The 23,273-nt window shown below is 35.2% G+C and overlaps 1 protein-coding gene across 6 annotated transcripts in view; it reads right to left on the minus strand.

Annotated features, from left to right (window-relative positions):
- Positions 1-23,273, minus strand: part of SEMA6A (semaphorin 6A) — a 166,564-nt gene that overhangs the window by 47,907 nt on the left and 95,384 nt on the right. For 2 of the 6 annotated variants that reach the window (XM_063454114.1, XM_063454110.1), the window contains exons 13-19: positions 22,486-22,662; positions 21,255-21,395; positions 20,101-20,181; positions 17,730-17,788; positions 17,371-17,391; positions 17,189-17,239; positions 10,564-10,704 (exon numbers count right to left, since the gene is read on the minus strand). In XM_063454114.1, the coding sequence (XP_063310184.1) occupies positions 10,564-10,704; positions 17,189-17,239; positions 17,371-17,391; positions 17,730-17,788; positions 20,101-20,181; positions 21,255-21,395; positions 22,486-22,662 (671 nt within the window). The remainder of the gene's footprint in view (positions 1-10,563; positions 10,705-17,188; positions 17,240-17,370; positions 17,392-17,729; positions 17,789-20,100; positions 20,182-21,254; positions 21,396-22,485; positions 22,663-23,273) is intronic. The other 4 variants (XM_063454115.1, XM_063454113.1, XM_063454111.1 and 1 more) reach the window with 3 other exon arrangements.

Raw genomic sequence — 23,273 nt, forward strand, 5'->3', positions numbered from 1 at the left:
AAAAACTATGAAAGCAGTTGAAAGGCAGAAGGCCCAAGTATTGGCATCCTATCTATATCCACACATAACAAAATGATTAACGATAGCAACAAAACAGTGCTTTTGGCAAAGCATAAAAGGTCTCAATAGAAGAAATATGAGATTAAAGAAAGGAGATCGAGCTTGTGGTGAATTGTGGCTATTTTACACTGAGAGATTGATTTATTAAACACCAAAATGTAGTGAATTAAAAACTAAATATTCAACTTGTGTATACTATTCAAATTCTGTGTCTAAGCAAGATGGCTGCTAGCACATAAGTGTAAATTAAAGTACCGGTACTTACAGGAATTTCACACAAGCATGTTTAAATACTGATGTGTGTGACAAATTTACAGCAAGAACAATATGCTTGGTCGTATCTTGCTTGTTAATTAATACTAGAGAATAAATCTTAACATCACAATTCTGCACTTTGTTATATGCCTCATTAAATTCAAGAGCATGCAGTTTCAATCTCTTTGTTCTAAACATATATCTGCAGTGATGGTGCAAGTTCTGGGTTGTTTTAACAAATGTCCTATTGGAGGCAATGAGACCTAAATACATAAACAGTGCAGGTAAAATATTAACATTAAAACGAATAATAAAAGTGAAATGAAAAGCTCGTAACATAATACTTTTTCAGAAATATTAGATAATCTTAATAGTAATATAAGGTGTTCATGACATTATTTACGGAGTTTTTTTGTGTTCTGGAAAGTAATGTATGAACATATTTTTCATTTACCGTATGTATGAATAGATATCACATTAATCCATGAAAATGAAAACGTATAATTTTGTTGGACTGGAGAATTTAAAAAAAAAATCATTTAATAATGTAATAAAGTTCAAAAGTGTTATAAAGACATAATGTTTCTGGATATATTACTGTCATTTTCCATTATAAGAAAATGGCACAATCTTCTCGTACTGACCCAATGTGTTTCCCTTGTACAATGTCCCATTCGTACTCATATTGCCTATGCAACAGACAATATGCAGTTATGTTTACTTTAAACACAAACACACACTCAAATAAACACACACTGACATACACACATTCACATACTGGTACATGCACACACCAACCCCTTTGTAGCCTCTCTGCCCTCATCCTCTTCTCTCCATTCCACCAACTCCCTCTCTGTATACAGATACGCCTGATCAAAGATACTTTCCTGCCTGAATCCAACAAAAACCTGATAACCCCCACTCCAAATGTCACTATATAGATATATATATAGATATATATATATACACACACAACACACACAAACACACACACACACAATATATCCCTCCCAAACTATCAAACTTAGGCAAAACATTAAGATAGCCACACATTGACATGGATAATCATACAAGCAAACACATACACAAACATACTGAAACAAACACAGACACTCTAACCTTATCTAGTGTTTTTGTTTTTTGCAACCTCTGCCCTCCCCAGGACAGGCCTAGAAGTAAAAACAATAAAAAAGACAGGAAAGAAAGTATTCTTTGTCTATTTATATTCTCCTCCACCCCCCTCTTTCAGAACCAAACACAAATATTATTTTACTGCAGGAAATATAACCCAGTAACAAACATAACACAAATCTATGCTCACTAGCTCAGTGGAGCATATGCATCTTACACATGCACAGTACATAGCCAAGTTCTCACACACCATAAATAGAGATGTACTTAAATGTATAATATCCCCTCCCCTGCCCCCTTTTTTGTTTCTATATCCCTGAATAGGGTCTTCTGTAACTGATGATGACAGGGACATGGAGTTATCATTCTGTCACTCACAGACTGCACGCAGACACAGCAAGGTCCTTGGGAGAGGCAATATGGTGGCTGGATGTCCAACAGCCTATCAATGAATAGGAGTGGACTTCAGAGCAGTAACCTAGAGAGGTTGCTTCTCACAGCTTGACAGTCTACCTGAATGTAAGTAGCTAAGAAGAGCAGGGGATGCTGTGTTAGAGAGCCAGTCTCTCCATGTTCAGTATTCTGATGCTGAACACAGAGTGCAAGCTGTCTAACATTGGAAACATGTCATAGTGCTCCAGCTACTAATCCCCTTGATGCCGAGTATAGTTTTACTCATTCAGGTACCGCTAGGTGCAACAGTCATGTGATATCCCAATCCACTTCCAATAGGGTACACACAGCAGCAAAACTACCTGCACAAAGCTATCTATTGTTTTTATGTTGAGTTGAGACCTTTATTAATAGAAGCTTGCATTTTGTTGACATTCAGAAAGAAAAAAAAAAGCTACCTTTATTGAGTCATTCTGTAAAATTCACACCTTTCACGTTTCATCTGAATGCAGACATAATCATACATCAACATTGAGTTTGCATTCAGAAAAAAACATGTAAGATGTGATTTTTATCAAATGGCTAGCTGAAGCTTTGAATTACACTCGTTGTCCCGTTTGTACCGCTGATTTTGCTGCTGTATGTACCCTATTTGAAGTTAACCGTGTTTATGACACAATAAATAATTTTCGGTTGTAGTTGTGCAAATCGTGTAAAAACGATTTTGGAATATGGGAGCATACCTCTGAAATTGTGTATACATGATTACAGGTTAAGGATTTCAAAACTACGCTAGTGAAAAAAATAAATAAATTCCTTTAGCATTAAAGTGTCAATTGAGCCTGAAAATTAGCAAATGTAAAAATTAGCATTTCACATATTCAGTATACAACCTTATTTATGTAAATACAGCACCACGTTGATGAGCCTGTATAGCAGTACATTGCTTTCATGTTACTGCGATAAACATTTCAATGAAAACACCGAGAGCTGCAAGTATCAGCTTGCATTTATTGTGTAAAAGCTAACATTAAAAAAGTGCTTATGAAATGTGAGAACTGTTCTCACTTTAACACTTTAAGCACCATAACCACTTCAACAGATTGAAGTGACTAAGGCATCTTAAGTCTGTGGGCACTAGTCCTCGCATTACTGCTAAACCATTAAGTCGAGATGCTCAGTACCTGGCAGCCTGCAGCTCAGCCTCCAATGGCAATACGGCAGGCTTGCACCACACCAATTCATACAAGCGATTAGGGCATTGAAGACTGAGAGAACCAATGTTCTCAGCCTATCACTGCCTGGTACCCCGGCACAGTGTAAGGCAGCATTGGACTTCCTTTGCCATTTTTTCTTCAGAAGCTAAGTTGCAGGCAGCTGTGCATCCAGCATCTCCGCTAAAAAGTAATTAAACCTTTTAGCAATAAAGGGGGACTCCGCACTCACAGATTCCAGGCACCATAACCACTACAATCTGTTGAAGTGCATATGGTGCCTACAGTGTCCCTTTTATGCTTTAGACTCTACATGTCTTGATTTGGCCAGCACAGACCTGGTGACAGCTGAACTTGCATGTGAATGTACTTTCTTCCTATGTTATTCTCCTTCTGAGAATGATTTACACTTGCGTGAGTACAATGAAATGTTATACATATTGCACAGATCACCAACAAACATGTTTCATTCGTTGGGTATTCCTCTGATGCTACTAAACCACTCAAGACTTTACCAAATAATATTAAATAAAAAAATAAAAAAATACGGCATGGTACCTAATATTCTAATCCTACACTTCTATACTGCCACATCTTGTGCATGTAGAAAAGGAGACCCATTAGGCTAATATTTTCTGTCATCCCTTCTTCCTCTTGTTTGTTCTAAGCTATGACCTCTGTGTTCCGTAGGAGAAAGTCGGATCCAGTGAACGTCAATATAACCAACTTAGCTTAATGAAGGAAAACTCCATACAATGTGCCCAGAGGAGAAAGCAACATTCAGTCGGTATATTAGTGACACTCTAATGAGCAAATCTAGAGATTTATCGTAGTTTAATTCAGATTTTAAACTCGGACAGAAACCACTCACATTGATACATAGATAAATATATGTGTGGAAATGATATAAGTGAAGAGTAGATTTGCTGTCAGTAACAGATTTGGTAACAAAATTGGAAATGATTAGAAACATTTTGACTAGCTAAGAGCACAGCCTTAAAATGCAGGTGATTACCTAGAATTTGAATAGCTGGTTTGTTACCCTTTCGGTAACAAAATATAGTCATTTGGAGATGGGGCAAATAGAGGTGTATAACATATTTGGTGTAAGATTTAAAGGAACACTCCAAGAACCATAACCACTACCTACTACTGTAAATATTATGGCGTCCAAAGTGCCCTGGTGATGTACCACAATTAAATACCACATATACCAATATATATAATATAGATCGCAAATGGATCTGGGTTCTCCGTTGAGTGTCTGTGGCTGCATTCTCTGCATTTGGTCTTCTCATGCAGGAGAAGCCAAGTGTCTCTGTGGAATAAAGTATGGCTGATGTAGCTTTGTGCTCAGCTGATGCATTCAGGCAGTGTTTCTGTATGGTCCTGCTTTGCTCTAATGAGAAACCAGAACTTACAGGACTCCACGTGCACAGCAGGACCCAAGTCAGTGATCAAATCTCACTAAAACCATTTTGATATCTCACCGTGGCATGGAACCAGGGCATTTCAGGTATCATAACTACTCCAGTGGACTGTAGCGGTTCGGGAGCTCGGAGTGTTTCTTTAATTTTTATATGAATGATGGTGAATTTACTTAATATGGTTTCTCTATTAGTCATTGTTTCACAGCATAAGGGTATATATAGTCAAATAAATATTCTCCAAATGTAACCATCACAAACCTTAATCTGTAATAAACAATGAAAATATTATGGACTGGTGCTTCCAATTGTTTGTAAAGAATAGGCACAGAAAAAGCCCCCCAACATCAAACGCCTATTACCTATGAAGTATGTAATTCTTACTAATTTCATATTTCTATATGATTTACATCAAAAGTGAAACTACGGCAGAAGACAATGTACTACCAAAGCCGATAATGTAATGAGTAAGCAGCACCGTATTCCGACAGATACAGCAGGTTAGATTAAAATAATATAATGAAGCCTAAAAACCTCAGACGTATTTAATCCTTGCCCATGTGGTTATGCTCCAATGCATGTCAATGGCAAACACTCTTCCACTTCCTTAAAGAATTAGTTAAGTCACTGTTGAAACTATTCAGCAGCTGAGGCACAACTTCCTGAAATCACTGTTTTTCTGTGTAACAATAGTCCATTCCTTTGTGACAAAATGACAATATCTAAGCCTTCATCTAATCTACAGTTTTCCGTATATAAAGTGGGAATTTATCATTTAAAGGACCACATGTCCTAATATGATATGAATTGTATACAGAGCCTTGATCATCACTCTCCTTTTTTTATTTCAATGGACAGATCATGGAATATGAGTATCCCTCCAACGCAACGCTTTTTAGGTGTATGTCTATTTTATGGTTTGAGAGCAGAACTGACAGACAGGCACACCTAATTCTGCCACCCCATTAGGTCACACTGTCTGGGTATACCCTATCAATTAAAAGTGATGTGATTGTATTTTTAATATATTTTAAAGAAAAACTACACTGGCATTTTTGGAGGTATCTCTTCATGCTTTCCTGAATTTCAGCCACTTTTGACTAATGACTCAGACAGCCCTTATGGTGACATTACATGTTTACGTCTAGTACTGTATTATGTGAGAGTGAATGAAAAGGATGATGACAGATATAGCAATTTGGGTTAGGAATGAGCATTGTGAAGCAATGTTAAATGATCAGTGATGGTTAGAGGCGAGAGCATTAGAATACTGCAGGTTCAACAACAACAATTAGAATGGCGAGTATGCCTATAAAACAACTCATGATTTTGTCTTAAGAATTCCATAAATCAAATGTTGTATTGTAAATTATTTAGAAATGAAATACAGATGGCAGTCAGACAGTCCATTATTGTGCCATCCACATAAACAAAATCCATATCTGCAACACCTTCCATTGGAGTCTCATGGCACAATAATAGAATGTATAGGTACATTTTCCAGAAAAAGAAAAGTTGGGAAAATGTAAAACTCTAAAACATACTCCATATTAATCAGCAGAATGTTATCAAGTCGATAACTATAACCTATGAAAGCAATCCTCGCTTGCTACCATTTTACAGCTTAGTAAATCTCTCCCTGGTAGGTTATATTGAAGGGATGAATGTACATTTTAGAGAAGGTGATTCTCTTAATTAGGGTTGACAATCTGTACAGCCTGTGACAAATCATTTTGACAGCCATTCTAATTATATGCATTAAATATGTTAATAACATTCTCATATAAACAAAAGAAATGATAAGAAAAAAACCCAATACATTGTTGACTGTAGAGACATTAGATGGTTACCTGCGCAATTCATTTCTTAAACTGTAAAAAGGTTCCACTTTCACTTTCAAACATCATTGATCATGTCGTATCAACATTTCACAGAATGAAAAGAGAGCAACCACTTTCTTTTGCCAAAAATCAAGCAAAGCAAAAGAGACACACATGTGATTTGTTAACCCCTTCAGGACCAGAGTTATACAAATGCCTTGTTATCAGTGATCCTGAAGCGGTGGTCCCCTGGCGTTCATATAAGTGTTCAATAAGACAATGCCCATTAATACAGGAATGGAGAGAAGGTGAAAATGAATTTTGCACAATGCATTGCTATGGCTCATGTATCAACTTCATTAAAAAAGCTAGAATAAGGATGTATAGAACATCGAGGGGGAAAAAGGAATATTACCTGCATTTACCTTAACCCATAAACATGAAAGGAACATATAGGGAAAGGAAGGATAAAGATACCAGAGACCAACAGGAGGGACGTGGGAAATACAGTTTCAGTATGGAAGAAAATGAATTCATTTTCTCCAGTTACAGCAAGTAGGCAGCTTTTGACATCTAAAAGATGAGTTAGTATTTATATTACATATACACAAAGCATTATGTCAGTTCTAATAGGGTAAAGCCTTGGAATAATACACAATTATTTTTTTTATATATATTAACCTAGTTACGTTAAAGGGAAACTAAAACTGCAATATAAAAGTGTGGATACTTAACTGTAAAAAAAGAACAGCAATGACTCCAGCTAACATTCTTTTTGTTATGCGAACAATTGTAATCTTCGAGTGCTTATTTTTAAAATCACCAAAGTAAGTCTGGAGAGAACAGCTAATTTGAGCTAATATTTTAACAGCACACACCATTCAAATATTTGAATGAATAAAAATACGCCGACATCCAAAATCTCGAATAGGTTTAATATCATCAAATAACGGTTGATTTAATGTGTGCAAATATAGTTATTTAACCAGTCATTGGTTACTTATTAACGACAAAAATGGCCAGTGACGATGTCTTACTTGCAATGATAGCGATCTCCGGAAATTATTTATTAAGATATACAATTCATTAAAAAAAAAAAAATATATATATATATATGCGACTCGTCATCCTTATCTTTGGCCTTATGAGGATTTGCTAATAAACCCTGAAAATTACAGCTGCACACAACAAAAAGAATCAGAGAATTACAGTATCCAATTTAAAAGGCAATTAAATCTAGATGATTATATGGTAGGATGTAGTTTCCCTTTAAGGAGAGGAGTCGAAGAGGGAGGCTAAGTACAATGGCAGCAGGTGGGGAGAGGGTTAGTGAAGAAGGTGAGATTAGGTTTATTTGACAAAAGGTGGAAAACACACAAGAGTCTGTGAAAAAAACACAGCACAGGAATAGAACATACTGTGGAGTTGCAGAAATTTAATTAAAGGCTGTTAAAGCAAAAGGACATCAAGTAAAGAACACGTTTATGCAGTTATGCTAAATGAAGAGAAAAGGTACCGGCAACATTGCTGTCAACAGCAGACCAGTTTTACTCCTTGTATATGAATATATTTACAACTTACATGGAAATCTTAACTGTAGTCAAAACAACTCCAGAGTATATTTAGCTAATTAAGCCGTGGTGCGCAAATGTCACATCCCCTATGAACCAAGCTATTTCACGGGCCACCTCCCCAGTTGTATTTCTCCAGATACCTGTGCTTGCACTTATGCTGAACATATGGATGTGACATCATCAAACCACTAGTGTCATGGCAAATAAAGCAGCAAGTGAATTAAGAATTAGTACACAGAAAAAAAAACAAAAAACAAAAAAACAAACCAACAAAAAAAATTACAGTCAGCGTAAAAACAAAATAATAAAAATAAAAGACCTTCTAAAGAAATTACACTAAATAACACCACGTGGCACTTTGCAAAACAAAACAAAAGATAAAGAAAGAAATAAGAAAGTGTAGGTTACCCAAAATGAAAACATCATTAGCAGAGTGAAAAACCAAAAACAAAACAAACAAAGTAAACATAAAATCATAACAAAACATCAAGCTTCATATCAATCTGTATTTGTCATATAGCAAAGTTACTCCTTGACTCCCTCTTGTTGGTTAACAGCTTTGCGGTGTAAATGTACACCTCTGCAGACCATGCTGGCGTTAAATAAATGAATTAACAATAAATGCACAGAGGCAGACAAGGAGTATTAAGCACACACATGTGATAATGGTAAACACCCATGCATTTCCTCTGCCACCATTGAGTCCTTCTTTAGTTACATTTCATTGTGAGATGCTTTCAGCTTCTTCAATATGTTTGTTGTGAAAATCCATTGAAAATCTAAGTCGGGAGAGAGAACATGAACTGTTCTGAACATGACAGTCTCCAAAAGATTGTGAATGAGAAATGATTGATTTACACAAGTGGGTGATTAATACTGACTTTTAAGAATAAAAGAACTTTGTTTCAGACAGTATGGAACCACACAGAAAAAAATATTGTAACTTTTCGTCAATTGTGACTCTTGCAAGGGAAGAAGAAAATGACTAAAAGTCATTGAATGCAAAGTATGTAAAAACAAAGCACAAAATCAGATGGTGATATGTTAACTATGCCCTATTCTACAATCCTTTCAATGTGAGTGGGTTCAACAGCAAATGTTATTAATTTAGAAGGTTATTCAAACAATATGTGGTATCGGTGTACAGAATATTAAAAATAAAAAAAATACCATAGCATGAGGTAGGCAACTGGCAGATTAAGTACCCTTTGAGATAAAAGTGAGAGATTTATCAATGCATACAACTGGTGCTATTCTGGGGCAAATGACTAAATAACGAGTTATCATCGTTCAAACTAAATTATTGTTTCTCACCATTTTACCACTTTGCAACTTTAATATCGCCTATTTTGTCTTGATTAATTTCCCACACACTGAAGAAAAACATTGTTTTCCTAGTGAAATGGCATGGAAAATTATTTATTTGGAAAACAGGTAGCGTTAAACCAGGCAGTATATATATGTGACTTTATAAGCATTATTTGCTGAGCTGTGAGTCAATTAATGTGAATATGAGTGATGGTGGATGATATCATTTTTTACCAAATGCACAACTTAGCAAGTATAAGTCTGCCGAATCATATATATTTAGCATTTATAATCTGTACCATCTGCACCAATCTCTGTTTAAGTTTCATATGCACTTTAATCAAAAGATGGCAAAGACAGCATAATATCTATTATTTGCTCAAATGACAGGATGATGGCATCGGGATAATGGTTAAAAATAGCTGTATGGACAATACAAACTAGATAATGGCTTGGTCTGGACAGGGATATTTTTATTCAGTAAGTCACAAATCACTGGCTAAATCTGTTACACATTTTCTAATCAGGCTTTCTAATGCACAATGATTAAATTACTCACTGCAGTAGGTATTTCACTCTCATTTGTGGGTCAAAATATGGGAGCACTACTTTAATCTGTAAAAATATCTACAGGAAGAATGTTATGCTACGTCACTCGATCATTCAAGGTTACGGGTCAATGACTTCCATCAACCACAACTTCATTAGATAACAAACGACAGCAGCCTTTAATTCCCGTAACTCCATCATGACGTAATGCAGTTAGAAAATGGGTCTGAAAGGCAGATATCTGTTATTGAATTCTCTGTTTGCTGGAAAACTGGATATCATTACCTCTCTATAGGTTAAAAAGGGGAAAGCGTATGAAATAAATTTATATGCACATAACTCTTGCATTAATATGACTACAACACTGACCAAATTACATCCAGATTTAGCTTCAAACTAAGTTCCTGTGATTCACACCGTGTCAAGTCTACCCCTTGTAAATTTTTATTTATTAAACATTACATCATTAAAAGAGATTGATCGATTCGTTTTGGCGGAAATGCGTTAAAAACCTCTTTATAAAAAATATATAAATTGCAAAAATGATTTCTTCTGTTATAATTCTTGAAGCAATATTTCATAGGTTATCATTTATATCTGAAAGAACAAAACATTCTGAACAACATTACATAATTTTGTCCTGTGTGGTTTCCATTAGTTAATAAGCAACCGTCTGAATTTAAAGCCCTGTTTGTGTATTTCTTGATAATTTAAGGACTTAACATACAACATATTGAATTAATTTAGCTGAAAGCATCCACATCGTAAATCTTACCTCCCTCCCCACGTGAACGCTTAATGTAAAGCAATAGTGTCTTTTCCAAGGCCTTACCCTTTTTCTCTTGTTGATTATGGAATGAGTCTGCCACGTGTGGGTCTGTGTTCTCAGAAGAGTCATAAGGATCCATCCAATCCGTGATACGTTCCCTATCATAACCCTCGTGGCCTCTGGAGTGGGAAGTGGTGCTGGGATCTAAGAAATTTGAGGGTTCTGGTTTAGAACAATTAATGTTGGAAATATTGAAACCAGTACAAACTACACAATTAATTGTGTAATTGTTGCATTTCCATATCAATGAAAGATGGCCACCCAGAATGGTGGGGGGCAAAATAAACAACACATATGTTTTGTGATTTAACCAACTTTCATGTACTGTTATATTACTGTCATCTATACCTTACCCAGTACAAACCATGGTTAATGCTACAATAAGTCATTACAGTAATGAATGTGGCATCCTATGTTAATTAAAAAACTGTGAAGAGAAGTATGTTGGCCTGTTCTACCAATAAAAGAACGCTGCCACCAATATTGTTATTACTGTAAAAAATGTAATTTTAGACATAATATAGTCCTGTTGTGTGATATTTTGTAAAAAAAAAAACACATATAAGGTAACACTTTTCAGTGAATCTTATGACTTATTCTTGCTCTGTGGGGGCAGCCATCTTTAGCACTTCTTGGTGAGAAGTACCACTTATCTGTTATGTCAATACACAATTTGAAGGTCTGAAATCACCACAATGTGTATTTTTGAAATGCAGCATGAGGTCAGGATTTGTGAAAGCACACTACATCTTCATTACTTGCACAGTTTTTAGTCAGATAAGCGGTCCTCCCAACCAAAGGGAACTTAAAAATGGCTGCTGTCATACAGCTAGGCTTAACCAAGAGATGCACTGATATATGATATGTACTTATTATGATCTGCATTCTAAATTAATAAACACAGAAGCTATCATACATGCAATATTTTAGTATAGATCGTTCAGTGGGCTAATGCATCATCAGTAGAATCTGTCCAACCCTTAGGTTGCAGGTTCAAATCCCGGCAGGGTTGACTCAGCCCTTCATCCTTCCGAGGTAGATAAAATGAGTCCCATTAAATTGGGTAATTGTAACAACCCCTGGATGTTGGGCTAAGGTAACATCCCCAGGACGTACTTGAAAACCAGAGTAATCTGAATGTGCCTTTCCTGGTTAAATACTTTGTTGTTATTGTAATAATAAAAACTGTCAGTTTGCTGACAGAGCGTAAATACATTTTGGACTGTCTACAAAAGGTAAAACATTAATTTTTATTATTCGGTCTGATGCTAAAACTAGAGATCACCATTCATAAATCATTTTTCAAGTGTGTTCTATACCTTTTCAGACGTGTGCGAATGAATAATCATTATCTTTAAGAACAGGTGAGAGATAATCACATAATGATACACTTCTTTATGTATCATTAAGTCTGATCCTTAAAATAAAAAGCATGCATTGCCTGTCAGGTACACAGAGCTATGCTTGCAAACAAATACTAGGATGGCAAATATAAGCCAGGGTATGTGTCAGTAGTATGGCAGGATTATATTTCTACAATTAAAAAAAAAAAAAACAGTGAGTCAATCTCTGGCACTGCCACTCGCATCACAGTTAGCAATCTCATTATGGCTGGCTATGCATTATATAGATTGTAATAAACATCAATTTTTTTAATTTTTTTTTCTTACAAGTAACCAACTTGTTTTCAGCGTTTTCCAAATAAAACAGTTTCAGTGCAGTATGCTCCAAGATAACATTCCTATTACTGACTATCACATGTGCGATCATTGTTCTCAGGGGAATTTTTTTTCCATTAAGGTATAGGCATGTTTGGCTATTGACCTCTGTTTGCTTTGACAGGCTTACGATGAATGTTAAGAGTAATGTGTGCGCTAAATGAACTGAACTGACAAACAGGAGACAAGAGTCTGTGTAAAAAGAGAAGGGAGTCATGTAATGCCAGGGCAATTTCAATCTGTAGGTGTTATCTTTTGTATTTATTTATTTTACTTTTTGGCAAATTTGAATAAGCAGACCTATATCCTCCATATGTAAATGAATAAAAAATATAATATGGTTGTACTGCAGATGTTTTACTGGAACTACAAGTGATTGATTTACAGTGTTTAGGAACCATGGTTATTTTTTTTAGATGTCACTGTCACTTTAAATCTAACAATACTTAATTTTTGTGCCTTGTTTTGCCAATCATCATGATGAATATTGCAACTTCTGTAAATGATTACAGTAAAATCTAGATTAATTCATACAGCTCAAAATAATGTCCCTCAAATGCATTGAAGACGCTGCACGCTATTTAGCTTCCTGCCATATGTAATCTCCTTTTGATACTGGTGATCCAATTCCCTTGAAGTCCTTGACATTCTCAGAAAATTCAAGTTTTCTGCACTATTTCCCTTTAACCATGTGTGTAATTGCAATTTCTATTTTGCTTATTAAAATGTATAACTTCCTCATTCAGAATAGAATGTAGAGCAAGTTCCAGTGTATTTGTGTTGGTGAAATTTGAAAATAAATGAATAAATCAATACAGGCAGCAAACAAAGCTGCTTGTGTTTGTTCAGACTATTGTGCTTTCAAGAAGGAATGTGCCTGAAATGTTACAGGGAAAGCCAATGAAAAAGAAATCTTGCTACAATGAGACTATGTGTTTTTAAAGACAAATGGCACAATGTTGCCCTACTTATGGACTTGTCGATTTTGCAGGTAACAAAGAAACACCCTTCATGTCACCAACAAAGCATTTTTGTCAGAAAACTAACTGCCAAGTAAACATGTATTGCTTGAATCTCAAAGACTATTGTGTTGGCCCTGTAAAAAAAACAATGGGGCACAGCATGTTGCCGAAATATAAGTTCAGCCGTTTTCAGGAACACAGGAAGGGGTATTACTCTCATCAAAGCTTTCTTCGATAGGCTTTGAGTTTGACGCCTTAAGGGAAATGATAATCTGAAGAAAAACAAATGTATAGATTACTGAGGTAAACATTTAGGCTGAATATCCTTTCCTACAGTAACCTTGGGGTCTGATCGCTAAACATTGAGTTTTATGTTGAGTTGACCACCGACTTGCAAAATGTAGCCTAAAATAGCCGAGCTAAACATTTCTTTTAGCTCTGATCTTTTGGTCTTAATTTTACATGTCAGTTGTTAACTACTAGCCTAGCTATTAGACTAAATGCCTAGGGCACATAGGTCCTAGGGGGGACACCTGTCCAACTGACCAGTGCGGTGAAGTCCCACTGCACTGGTCAATGGGACTTTGTCAAATATTTGCAAACTCAGAAATTTGTGAACATGGAGGGTAACGCTCAGAACTATATTTTTTATATTGATAATATTTAAAATTTCTAAACACATACTATATCAGGTGTTGTGTAAACATTTAAAATAGCAATTTACCACTAATAGCTATATATAAACTTTAATATGCTACATAATGTTTGCCTGTTCTTTCAGAATGGCAACCGTAAGTAATCTAATGCAGAGAACATTACAGGCATATAATGGCAACCTAAATAAATTTACACCATTTTTTTTTCTAAAAACACTGTTTAATTGATCATGTTTGCAAATTATAAAATCTATGGGGCACAGATATCCTACTCTAGTACATCTGTAATTATATTATTGTTTTATATTATTGTACTCTTGCCAGTGCTGTATTAATAAAATTAATATGCACTGTTTGAATATCATGTTCATTTGAGAAAATGACTTATTTTAACACATCAACAAGACGTTTATGCTAAACAGTTTGCGAACTGAGTAGTGCAATTTAGGTGACAGAAGCGATGGAAATGAGATTATACAGTGTTGATAAACCTTATTTTGTTTGTTTCTTGTTTTCTAGCCTACGTTTTTGAAGTCGCATCCCAGGTCGCTACAAATGACCTGTATTGAATGAATTAAACATTGTACATTTCATCTGTACAATATAATACAATAGATTCCAAAGAGTGTTTTATTGGTGTTCTAAGTGGAATAGTACGCTCAAATAACAGTGTTTAAACGTGTCTTTTACCTACACATGTAAGCTGTAATAAAATATGCTAGCTTCATCTCCAATTCTCATTTCACTAAATTAAGGTTTTGATAAGAAATCATGTTGTGCATGTTGAGATTGTAAATGTGCAGTTATTGCAGGTTATTGACATTTTAAAGTTAAAATTGCTCTTCTTTGAAATTGTGTAAATACTTTCCACAGTTAATCTTCAGGAGTAAAATATTTTAACATAACCGTTGGGAATACGCAAAAAAAAAAAAAAAAAAAAATTCGCAAAAGTAGCAGTGGGAACACAATGCAGTGATTTAAGTAAAGACAAACATTTCTATTCTACAGATTTTAAAACTATTAAAACTAGTATTCTGTTTATTTAAGAGGATCTACCAGATTGGTGGGTAACCTAAGGCCTTTGAAATTGTCTAACAACTTCTATCACTCATAGTCAGGCAATGACAGAAGCCGTAGTCCAACATCAGGACTCATGGATTTCCCAAAACTACTCTAAATATTAATAACTATCATCCTAAACAAGAAGTCTAGAATTCGAGAGGTACTAAGAGAAAGCAAGAGAGAGAGGATTGTGTTGTTAAAAGGTCCCATTCACAAAAATTGCCAGTGATTTCATGATCTTTTCCAAAACTTTGTGCTCATTGCAAACTTGCAAAGCATATACGCCCTTGACCATGCCAACAACCCGGCATTAAAGAGACAAAATCCTGCATTTGGGGCAGCCATGTTCTGGGTATGCCGCTCTGACAGTGATAAGTAGTGCTATTGAATCTGTGCTGACTGCTCTTTCACTGACCTTTGGTAAGGAAAGAGCCCAGAATGGATGTGTGTGCCATCAGACACAGCCATTCAACGCTCTCCTTGCTTTACAAAAACAAGGGGAATGCTGGTAAAGTAGTGATGTACGTAGCAGCAGAGACACAGCACCACAACTTAGCACAATGAGATTGCGCCATACCCAGAGCATAGATGCCATGCAAGAAGGAGAGACTCTACAGCAGTCTGCACATAGGTCATGCCCACAAGGTTTCTGCCCTACATGCCAGTGGCCTGTTCAAGAAAGCCTGTCTGCCATGTCCTCAAATCTGTGTTTAAATCAAGATATCTTATTTATTTTATTTTTTTCCTTACCATTTTATGACATTTTCTTTTTTTTTTTTATTAAAGTACTGTCAGGGCAATACATCTTGAAGCCTATTACGCAAGTATCATCAGATTAAAAGAACTGAATGAATTATTAATGTCATATCAATTTATTAAGTTGAGACACTGGATATTTCAAGAGCTATCCTCAGCTATGAAGGAAAGTAAAAAAAAAAAAAAAACAAGCTTTTCCTCTGCTTCGTGTTTTATATCTCAGGTCTCTGAATGTGCGTAATAAGACGCTCGGATTGGGATTTAAAAAAAATATAACTACACAGTGTCTATGGAAAAGTGACAGGAAATGTAATTTGATCACGTCAAATACCAACGCTTCCTTCATAAATAAATTGAATAATTTATACATGCTCCTACATTAATGGATTGCTTACTTTAATAGGTCTCACAGAACTATTAGCACTGTTCACCTTTTTGAAACAATGACACCCTAAGAAATTCATTAAAGTGTCACTATAGTTACCCAGACCACTTTATCTCATGTCCCTGTCCCCTTAACCCTCTAGCTGAAAACATAACAGTTTTAAAGAAGGTGCAATGTTTACATTGCAGGGTTAAGACTGCCTCTAGTGGCTGTCTCCCAGACAACCACTAGAGGAGCTACGATCAGTTTCACAGAGTTTGACACTCGCCACCACAATGTTTGGCTCTCATTAATATCGGAGGAGCCAGGCAAATGGTTAACAAGTTATAAAACACTTTCATTGAGGCTAAGGGGTGGGAGACAGAGGGGCCCTGTAGTGTTAGGAATACAGCTTTGTATTCCTAGACTAAAGTATTCATTTAAAGGTATTTTACCTGATCTATATCACCACATAATAATTTGGAAAGCATCCCATTTTAGCGTTTTTTCTGACGTAGTTCCAAATTAATATTATTTAGCAAAGAAATGCAACGTTATGTAATAGAGTATAACATTTTAAGTTTGCAACTGAAGCAGTGTGTTTAAGAAACAAAGTTAAAAAATAAATAAATGATAAATTAATGTATAAAAACATTGATTGCTTGATGATTTAAAGGTGAAAGATCCTCTTTAAAATGAATTCAGTGGAGATTTTAGGTTCAGTATATATTTTGTAATAAATCTGCAACATTATGGTATTGCACATGAAAACTCTCTCACCCAAAGATATGGGTGATAAATATGTATAATTGCTATAAGTATAATTGTTATTTTTATTTTCATATTTTGTGTTCATTTTATTTTTTTAGCTAATGGGTTTATAAAGTAGCATACTATTTTTGTTGGCTTGTTTTGAGTTTAAGCTGTAGTAGAGAGTTTCATTATTTAAAATGTGGATGCATATTTTTATAAAAAAAAGGAAAGAGAAAAAAAGTGTAAATTAAACGGCAATTTTGGTAAACTGGGACCAAATTGAAAGATAAACAGAGAAATCTAAAACTAATAGTGCTATTATATAGATTATTATTCATGAAACACATATAAACTGACCATACACTGTGTTGAAATATGACTCCTTATCTGGAGGAGAAGTTGGAAATTCTATGAAAGAAATAGTTAAGGGTACAATTAACTGAAAAATTGTTAATCACAAGAAAATATTCAAAAATAAAACAAAAAGAAGGAGAAGCTGGAGCGAGGGAAGGTTTCGGCTAAATGTGAATGCTTCTTACCATTCAATGCCACAAAAGAATCTGAAAAACACAAAACAAAAAACAAAAAGAAAAGAAAGTGTTACTACCACTTTCTTAACACTGCTTTCAATTCATAAAATACAACCTTCCCCACGGTCCACCAATTCCAACTGTGATTTTTTTTACCAGATCAAAACCAACACTGGATATTCCCTCTGCTCCCTCCCCACTTCTGCAAACACTGAATTCTTTTTCAGTTCAGACTCACAACGCAAGAATTCTTTTAGCCCCCACACTTTTTTGCAATTGTTGTTGCAGGTAATATTGACTTTAGGAATTTAGAAGGCTTTCTGTTTTTTTTCACCCAAACTAAACACAGGGACTAATTCTTTGCTTACTTTGGCAGTCTCCTAGGCCGTCTGTATTGCCATGCTCTACGTCTTGCTCAAATGGTACTCTGCGGAGGGAAAAAGAAACACAGGATTAGCAATTGCAGTGCTACAGACTTGATGCAGCTGGCATAAGAAACACATCAAAGCTAGGTCTGCAAAGTTTTAATGGAAACTATGAGAAGTCAGGAAACAAAGCTGCACTACTCGAAACAAAAGAAAACAAATAAAAAAAGAAACAAATGTAAATGTCAGTGGCTTACAAAAGTGTGCGTGTGTGTGTGTATGTGTTTGTGTGTTTGTGTCCAACTTTCCACCAGCAGATTATATTTATAACTCTCACACGGCAAAGTCCTAAAGCTGGCTTGGTTGAGTAGTTTGTTATGATGTATTCAGAACTTATTTATCTATCTGTCTGTCTGTCTGTCTATCTATATATCTATCTTGAGACCAAACACTGTAAACGCCTCACAGATTTTTTTTGCAAATGCAAACATTGCAGTTGTGCATTATCTGCTTATATATTTACATTGTAAGCTTGTTTGGGCAGTACCCTCTTCACCTGCTGTTCTTGTATACATGTTTTGTTACAATTAAATATTGTACAGAGCTGTGGAATATTTTTGTGCTATATAAATAATTGTAATCGGAGACCATTAAAATGGCAGCTAATTATCACCAATCAGAATATTATTTTTTTAAATCACATTCTAACTTACATGCACAGGGTATTGTGATGACATCCTTGTAATCTCATTAACATGATAATGAATTGTATTTATAACAACTGTCAAATATTCAACCCCTTCACTGGTATTAAATATATCTCACTTTGTTTATGGTACTTCCAGAAACAGAAGCAGAGTACATTGCCATTTGTAATAAAAAACATTCTCTCATCAACTTTAGAGGAGCTAAATACTTTGAGTGCCAGAGCCATTTCTTTGCCAAGTAAAGGGTTAAATACAAATGTATTCTGCTTTTTAAAACCACGACTAGCTCTCTCTTCCAAAGAGTTAAGTGTTATCGGGCATTGTAGGTCAAGACACACGTAACCCAAATAGTCTTGCATGCAATTTGTTATGTCTTTGCAGAAGGCTCGCTGTTGTCAGCTGTGACATGGAATGTAACTCAGATGTATGGATGATATTTTTGGAAACACCAACATGCGTTTGTCAGATGTGTGTGCTCAATCCAGCATTTGCTTTCAATGTAGACAAAGAAATAAAGAAAGCATGAAAAAAATGAAATGGCTGCTTTCGATTTATGTCTCTAGCAAACAAACTTAAGAAATAACTGTGTAGGATGGACATTATGGCTTATTAGAACCCTGAATGTAAAAGTAACTGAAATAATGATTTTCGTGTGGAAGTATCTGTGACTTTGTGAATAATTACCTAATCATCTACCTATCTTCCTGTCTGCCTATCTATAGATGATTACTTTTAATTTTACCAAAACTACTGAATTTTTGTTCCTAATTAGTATAAGAGAACAACATAAATGGTTTTCCAATAACCTTTTGTACTTTCAAAAATGGCAACAAACTACCCATGTAACCTCTGAGGTGACCAGTAAGACTTCAGTCTTGTTGTCCCTCAGCTGAGGAAAAATGAACGTGTACAAATCTCTTTGACACAATAATCTGTGGATATTACGAACCATGATAAATTATGGCTAGACAGACAGGCAGATCAACGTGGGTTAATCCTAATCGAATTGTAGAGATTTAAGAAGGAAATTACTGAGTTAGGGAAACTTGTCTTTTTTTTGGTCCAACATTTGTAATTACATGGTCAATTCCAATTTCACAATAATCCATGTACTAAAATGTATTACAAAATGTTCAGACAGACACAATAAATTTCAGTTGATTGGACATGTTATGGTAAACATACGAGGGCCAATACAGTGTGAGCTTTATACCCCGGGGCTCAGTTAACGTAAAGTGTTCTTACTGTTTATGTATGGAAAAACAGAGCCACAAGCTAACTGGCATGCATAGTATTTAATAGTTGTACTCCCTTGCTTTTCCTCATTAACGTGCATTGTGAGTGAAACAAGTCACTTCTCAGAAGGGGCTTTGAGGAATTCTCTCTGTTCTCAGTTAATTTCCATAATTACTATGTGGAGGAATTAAGCTTCTTGTTAGCTAAGGGCAACTGCATGTTTTAAAATCTGCTCCTTTAAAAAGTCTCTGCTAAATGGAAATGTAGGCGCATTGTGCTTTGCTGACTGTACCTTTCATTTTATTATTTGATTCTAATTACTGCTATACCAGAGCAGTCTGAGTTCCAAGACAAAGTCAATTGCTTATCCAATTAAAACATTTGCTGACAATCTCTGATACAGTTATTTCGGTTGATTTGTATCAACATACTTAGCACCAGGTGGCAGCTGTGAACATGTCCCCGCTTCTCGTACCCAAACGCAGTATGGGTCTCTGGAAGCAATGCAAGTCCTAATAGCAAAGGAGAAAAAAAATACAAAATGAGCATTTGGTAATATATCCATGAGTGATTACACCGGGATTCCACAAGCATAGAGAGTACAATTCAATAACAGAAGAAGCAAAGGACGTATTAGTACCATAAATTAACAAAATTCAAAGAATCAAACGAAGAGATAAAGATAGAGCGCCCTAGATAATTTTTTCCCCTGTGGTCACTTTAAAAAGAAAGTTATACTCATAATTCAATGACAGCTGAATAGAGTATATAGTCGTGAGGCTGATGTTGGAGACACATAGTATTTAACAGTTGTACTCTCTTGATTTTTCTCATTAACTTGCATTGTGAGTGAAACAAGACATGTTTCAGAGGGGGCTTTGAAGAATTTTTGATGTTCGCAGTTAATTTCCATAATTAATTTCCACTGACATTTGCTGAAACATATTTTAATAGGGATGAATAATTTTAGTTTGCATTGGATAATACTGATTGTTGACTGCTGTTTACCACCCTTAATCTGGATAAAATAATGACTGTTGACAACTATTTTCGGAAGCATCTCAGATAAACCCAACAAGGTGGAACAGCTGCTATAACAGTAAGTTCTATATGAGTAAATTTAAAAAAAAACGATTGTCACTAATACAGTGACAGAGATAAACCTATATGAATTTAACATGAATGAATGCTTGTACAATTGGCAGTCACCTTAGGCTACAGAATAATCTATAGCTATGTTGACCTCGGTGAATGATTGTATACAGTGCATTCCTTCAATTAAAGCCAGGAATGTCCACCTGTGTTCCAGTTATCTGTTGAGACCCCCCAGGGCATATTGTAAGGGTCACATTTTCAGAAAATTCTTGATTGTCTACCTAATACATGCTAAATAATCCAGCAAGGTAACTTTCCCATCAATAAATTGGAATGGTATATAGTTCATCTAATTAAAAAAGTATGCCAAACCGTTGACATGGTGTAGGCTGCAATACAAGTTGTAGTAAATATTATGTCCTATACAGAATTCCCCAGTTGTTTAGTAGAAGAAATGTGACTAAGGCCTACAATGCAGACTTATACATACTTTTTACACTTCATGTGTCGATCACATCTTGCTAGGGGAACCCAGATGACACAGGTGGAGAAAGCCACGTACAGTGAGTTGCTCTGCTTGTCAAGCTGCATGCCAATTATCCTCTTGTCATCTGAGCCATCATAGCTGCACCTAAACGAGATAACACGAAAATTAAATGGTGAACTTCCTGTTACGAAATGCCAGCTTTAGATTGACTACAAGTGAAATAAAGTGTATTATGTTTGAAAAATCAGCTTACAATGGGTAGTAGAACACATTGTGATACTTCAGGAAAACAAAGCCATGTTTTAATTCTGTATAACACTCTTCAAACTGGAAGGAAATGTACTGATATATTGTAGATTACTGTAAATGGAACACTATTTTCTTCTCGGATATTCACAACTAAATAAGGAAAATCATGAGAGTCCCATTTTCCACCCACACATGCTCATTCACGGCTGATGACTGAATATGCTTCCTACACAGTAAATTAATTCTTGGTAATTTTTCTAGATCACAGCAATAATCTAGAGGAATATCAGAATTTTTTTTTAATAAAAAAAAATGTTGCTTAAAGGGACACTTTATGTCTTTGGACAACATTGATGCAAATGAAAATTCCTGGTAAACTTGGCTTAATATGTTTGGTCAAAGTGTCTGAGTTTGTCCATAACATTTCCATCAGTGAGATATCACTTTTATCACCACTGTACATGAAGCAGTTTAGTGGTCCCTTTAAGATATTTTTGAATATGATCGCATGGAATGCCATATGTATGTGAATGCATATTTCTGACAGTTAGCAACAAATAGTCAGGAATTGAGATTCAGATAAGTGAAATTGCAAAAGAAGAACATTCACATGTGTTTACTGTTTGTGAAAATATATATTTTAAATGCTGTTAAGTATTAGTGGTAATTCCACAAAATGTACTAGAATATATGCAAGTGGGTACTACAGTATACATTTTGTATGTATGATGTAATCATGTTGGTAACATTGAAGAATATCAGTGAAAAAAAAAATCTGTGTTTTGCTTTATGGTAATCAGACTAGTGAACTGTTTCAAACTGTGAAAAAAGGCAGAGAATAAAAAATGGTAACACTCATAAAAAAAGAAAAAGATAAACAAATTACATAGAGCTGATCATAACGCCTACATGTAAATTCTAAATTAAACATAATCTATAGTGTCAAAGAAAAAGGATGAAGAATTCATGAAAATAAAAATCTTACTTTTCAGGATTGTAAACATTAATTTCTTCCAAAAAGAGACTATCACTTAGGAAACCGCTGTATCCCGTTCTTGCCAGAAACTTGAGAATGATTCCTTTCTCGGATCCAAGAAAAACCACAGTGTGATTGTGGTATGGGCCAGCAGCTGTGTCAACTGCAATTTTGGTTAGGCGATACCTAGAATTGGAGAGAAGTACTTTTTACATGTTTGTTATACTGCACACAGCAACTTCCATGTAACCAACTGAATTTGTTTCTTGCAAAATACATTCAGTACTGTATTAGTTATTGTTATTTATGAACATTATTCTTTCAATGCACATGTCGTATAGATCAATTTCCTGTTATGCAGTATCATTATCACGTGCATAACAACACTTTTCTTATAAACGCACGTTCTGGCTGTATTTAGCCCCAATGTATAAAAGAAACAAAACAAAACAGTAACATGTACACTTTCCTAAGTCCCAAGGCTAATTGTAAAGTAAAATTATTAATGCTAGAAAACTATAGTGCATGTTTTATATTGTAAAAAGAAAGGATAAAAATCTATATGTCATCTAGACATTTAAACAGCCCATTTCTTCCAAAATCTCATGAGTTAAGCTAATAATGAAGGACCTCCTGATCTCTTCCTTCACTGACATCTGGTTTTAGCGAAGCTCAAATGACATTTTATATCGCGAAAGCAGCCATGGGACGTTTGTGACATCTGCCCCATGCGCTCTCATCAGTTCATATTGGAGGACCGCCAAGAACAGCAGAGATATGTAGAGACCTTCAAAGTA

This window comes from Pelobates fuscus, chromosome 5 (assembly GCF_036172605.1).
Source record: "Pelobates fuscus isolate aPelFus1 chromosome 5, aPelFus1.pri, whole genome shotgun sequence".
Classification (NCBI taxonomy): domain Eukaryota; kingdom Metazoa; phylum Chordata; class Amphibia; order Anura; family Pelobatidae; genus Pelobates; species Pelobates fuscus.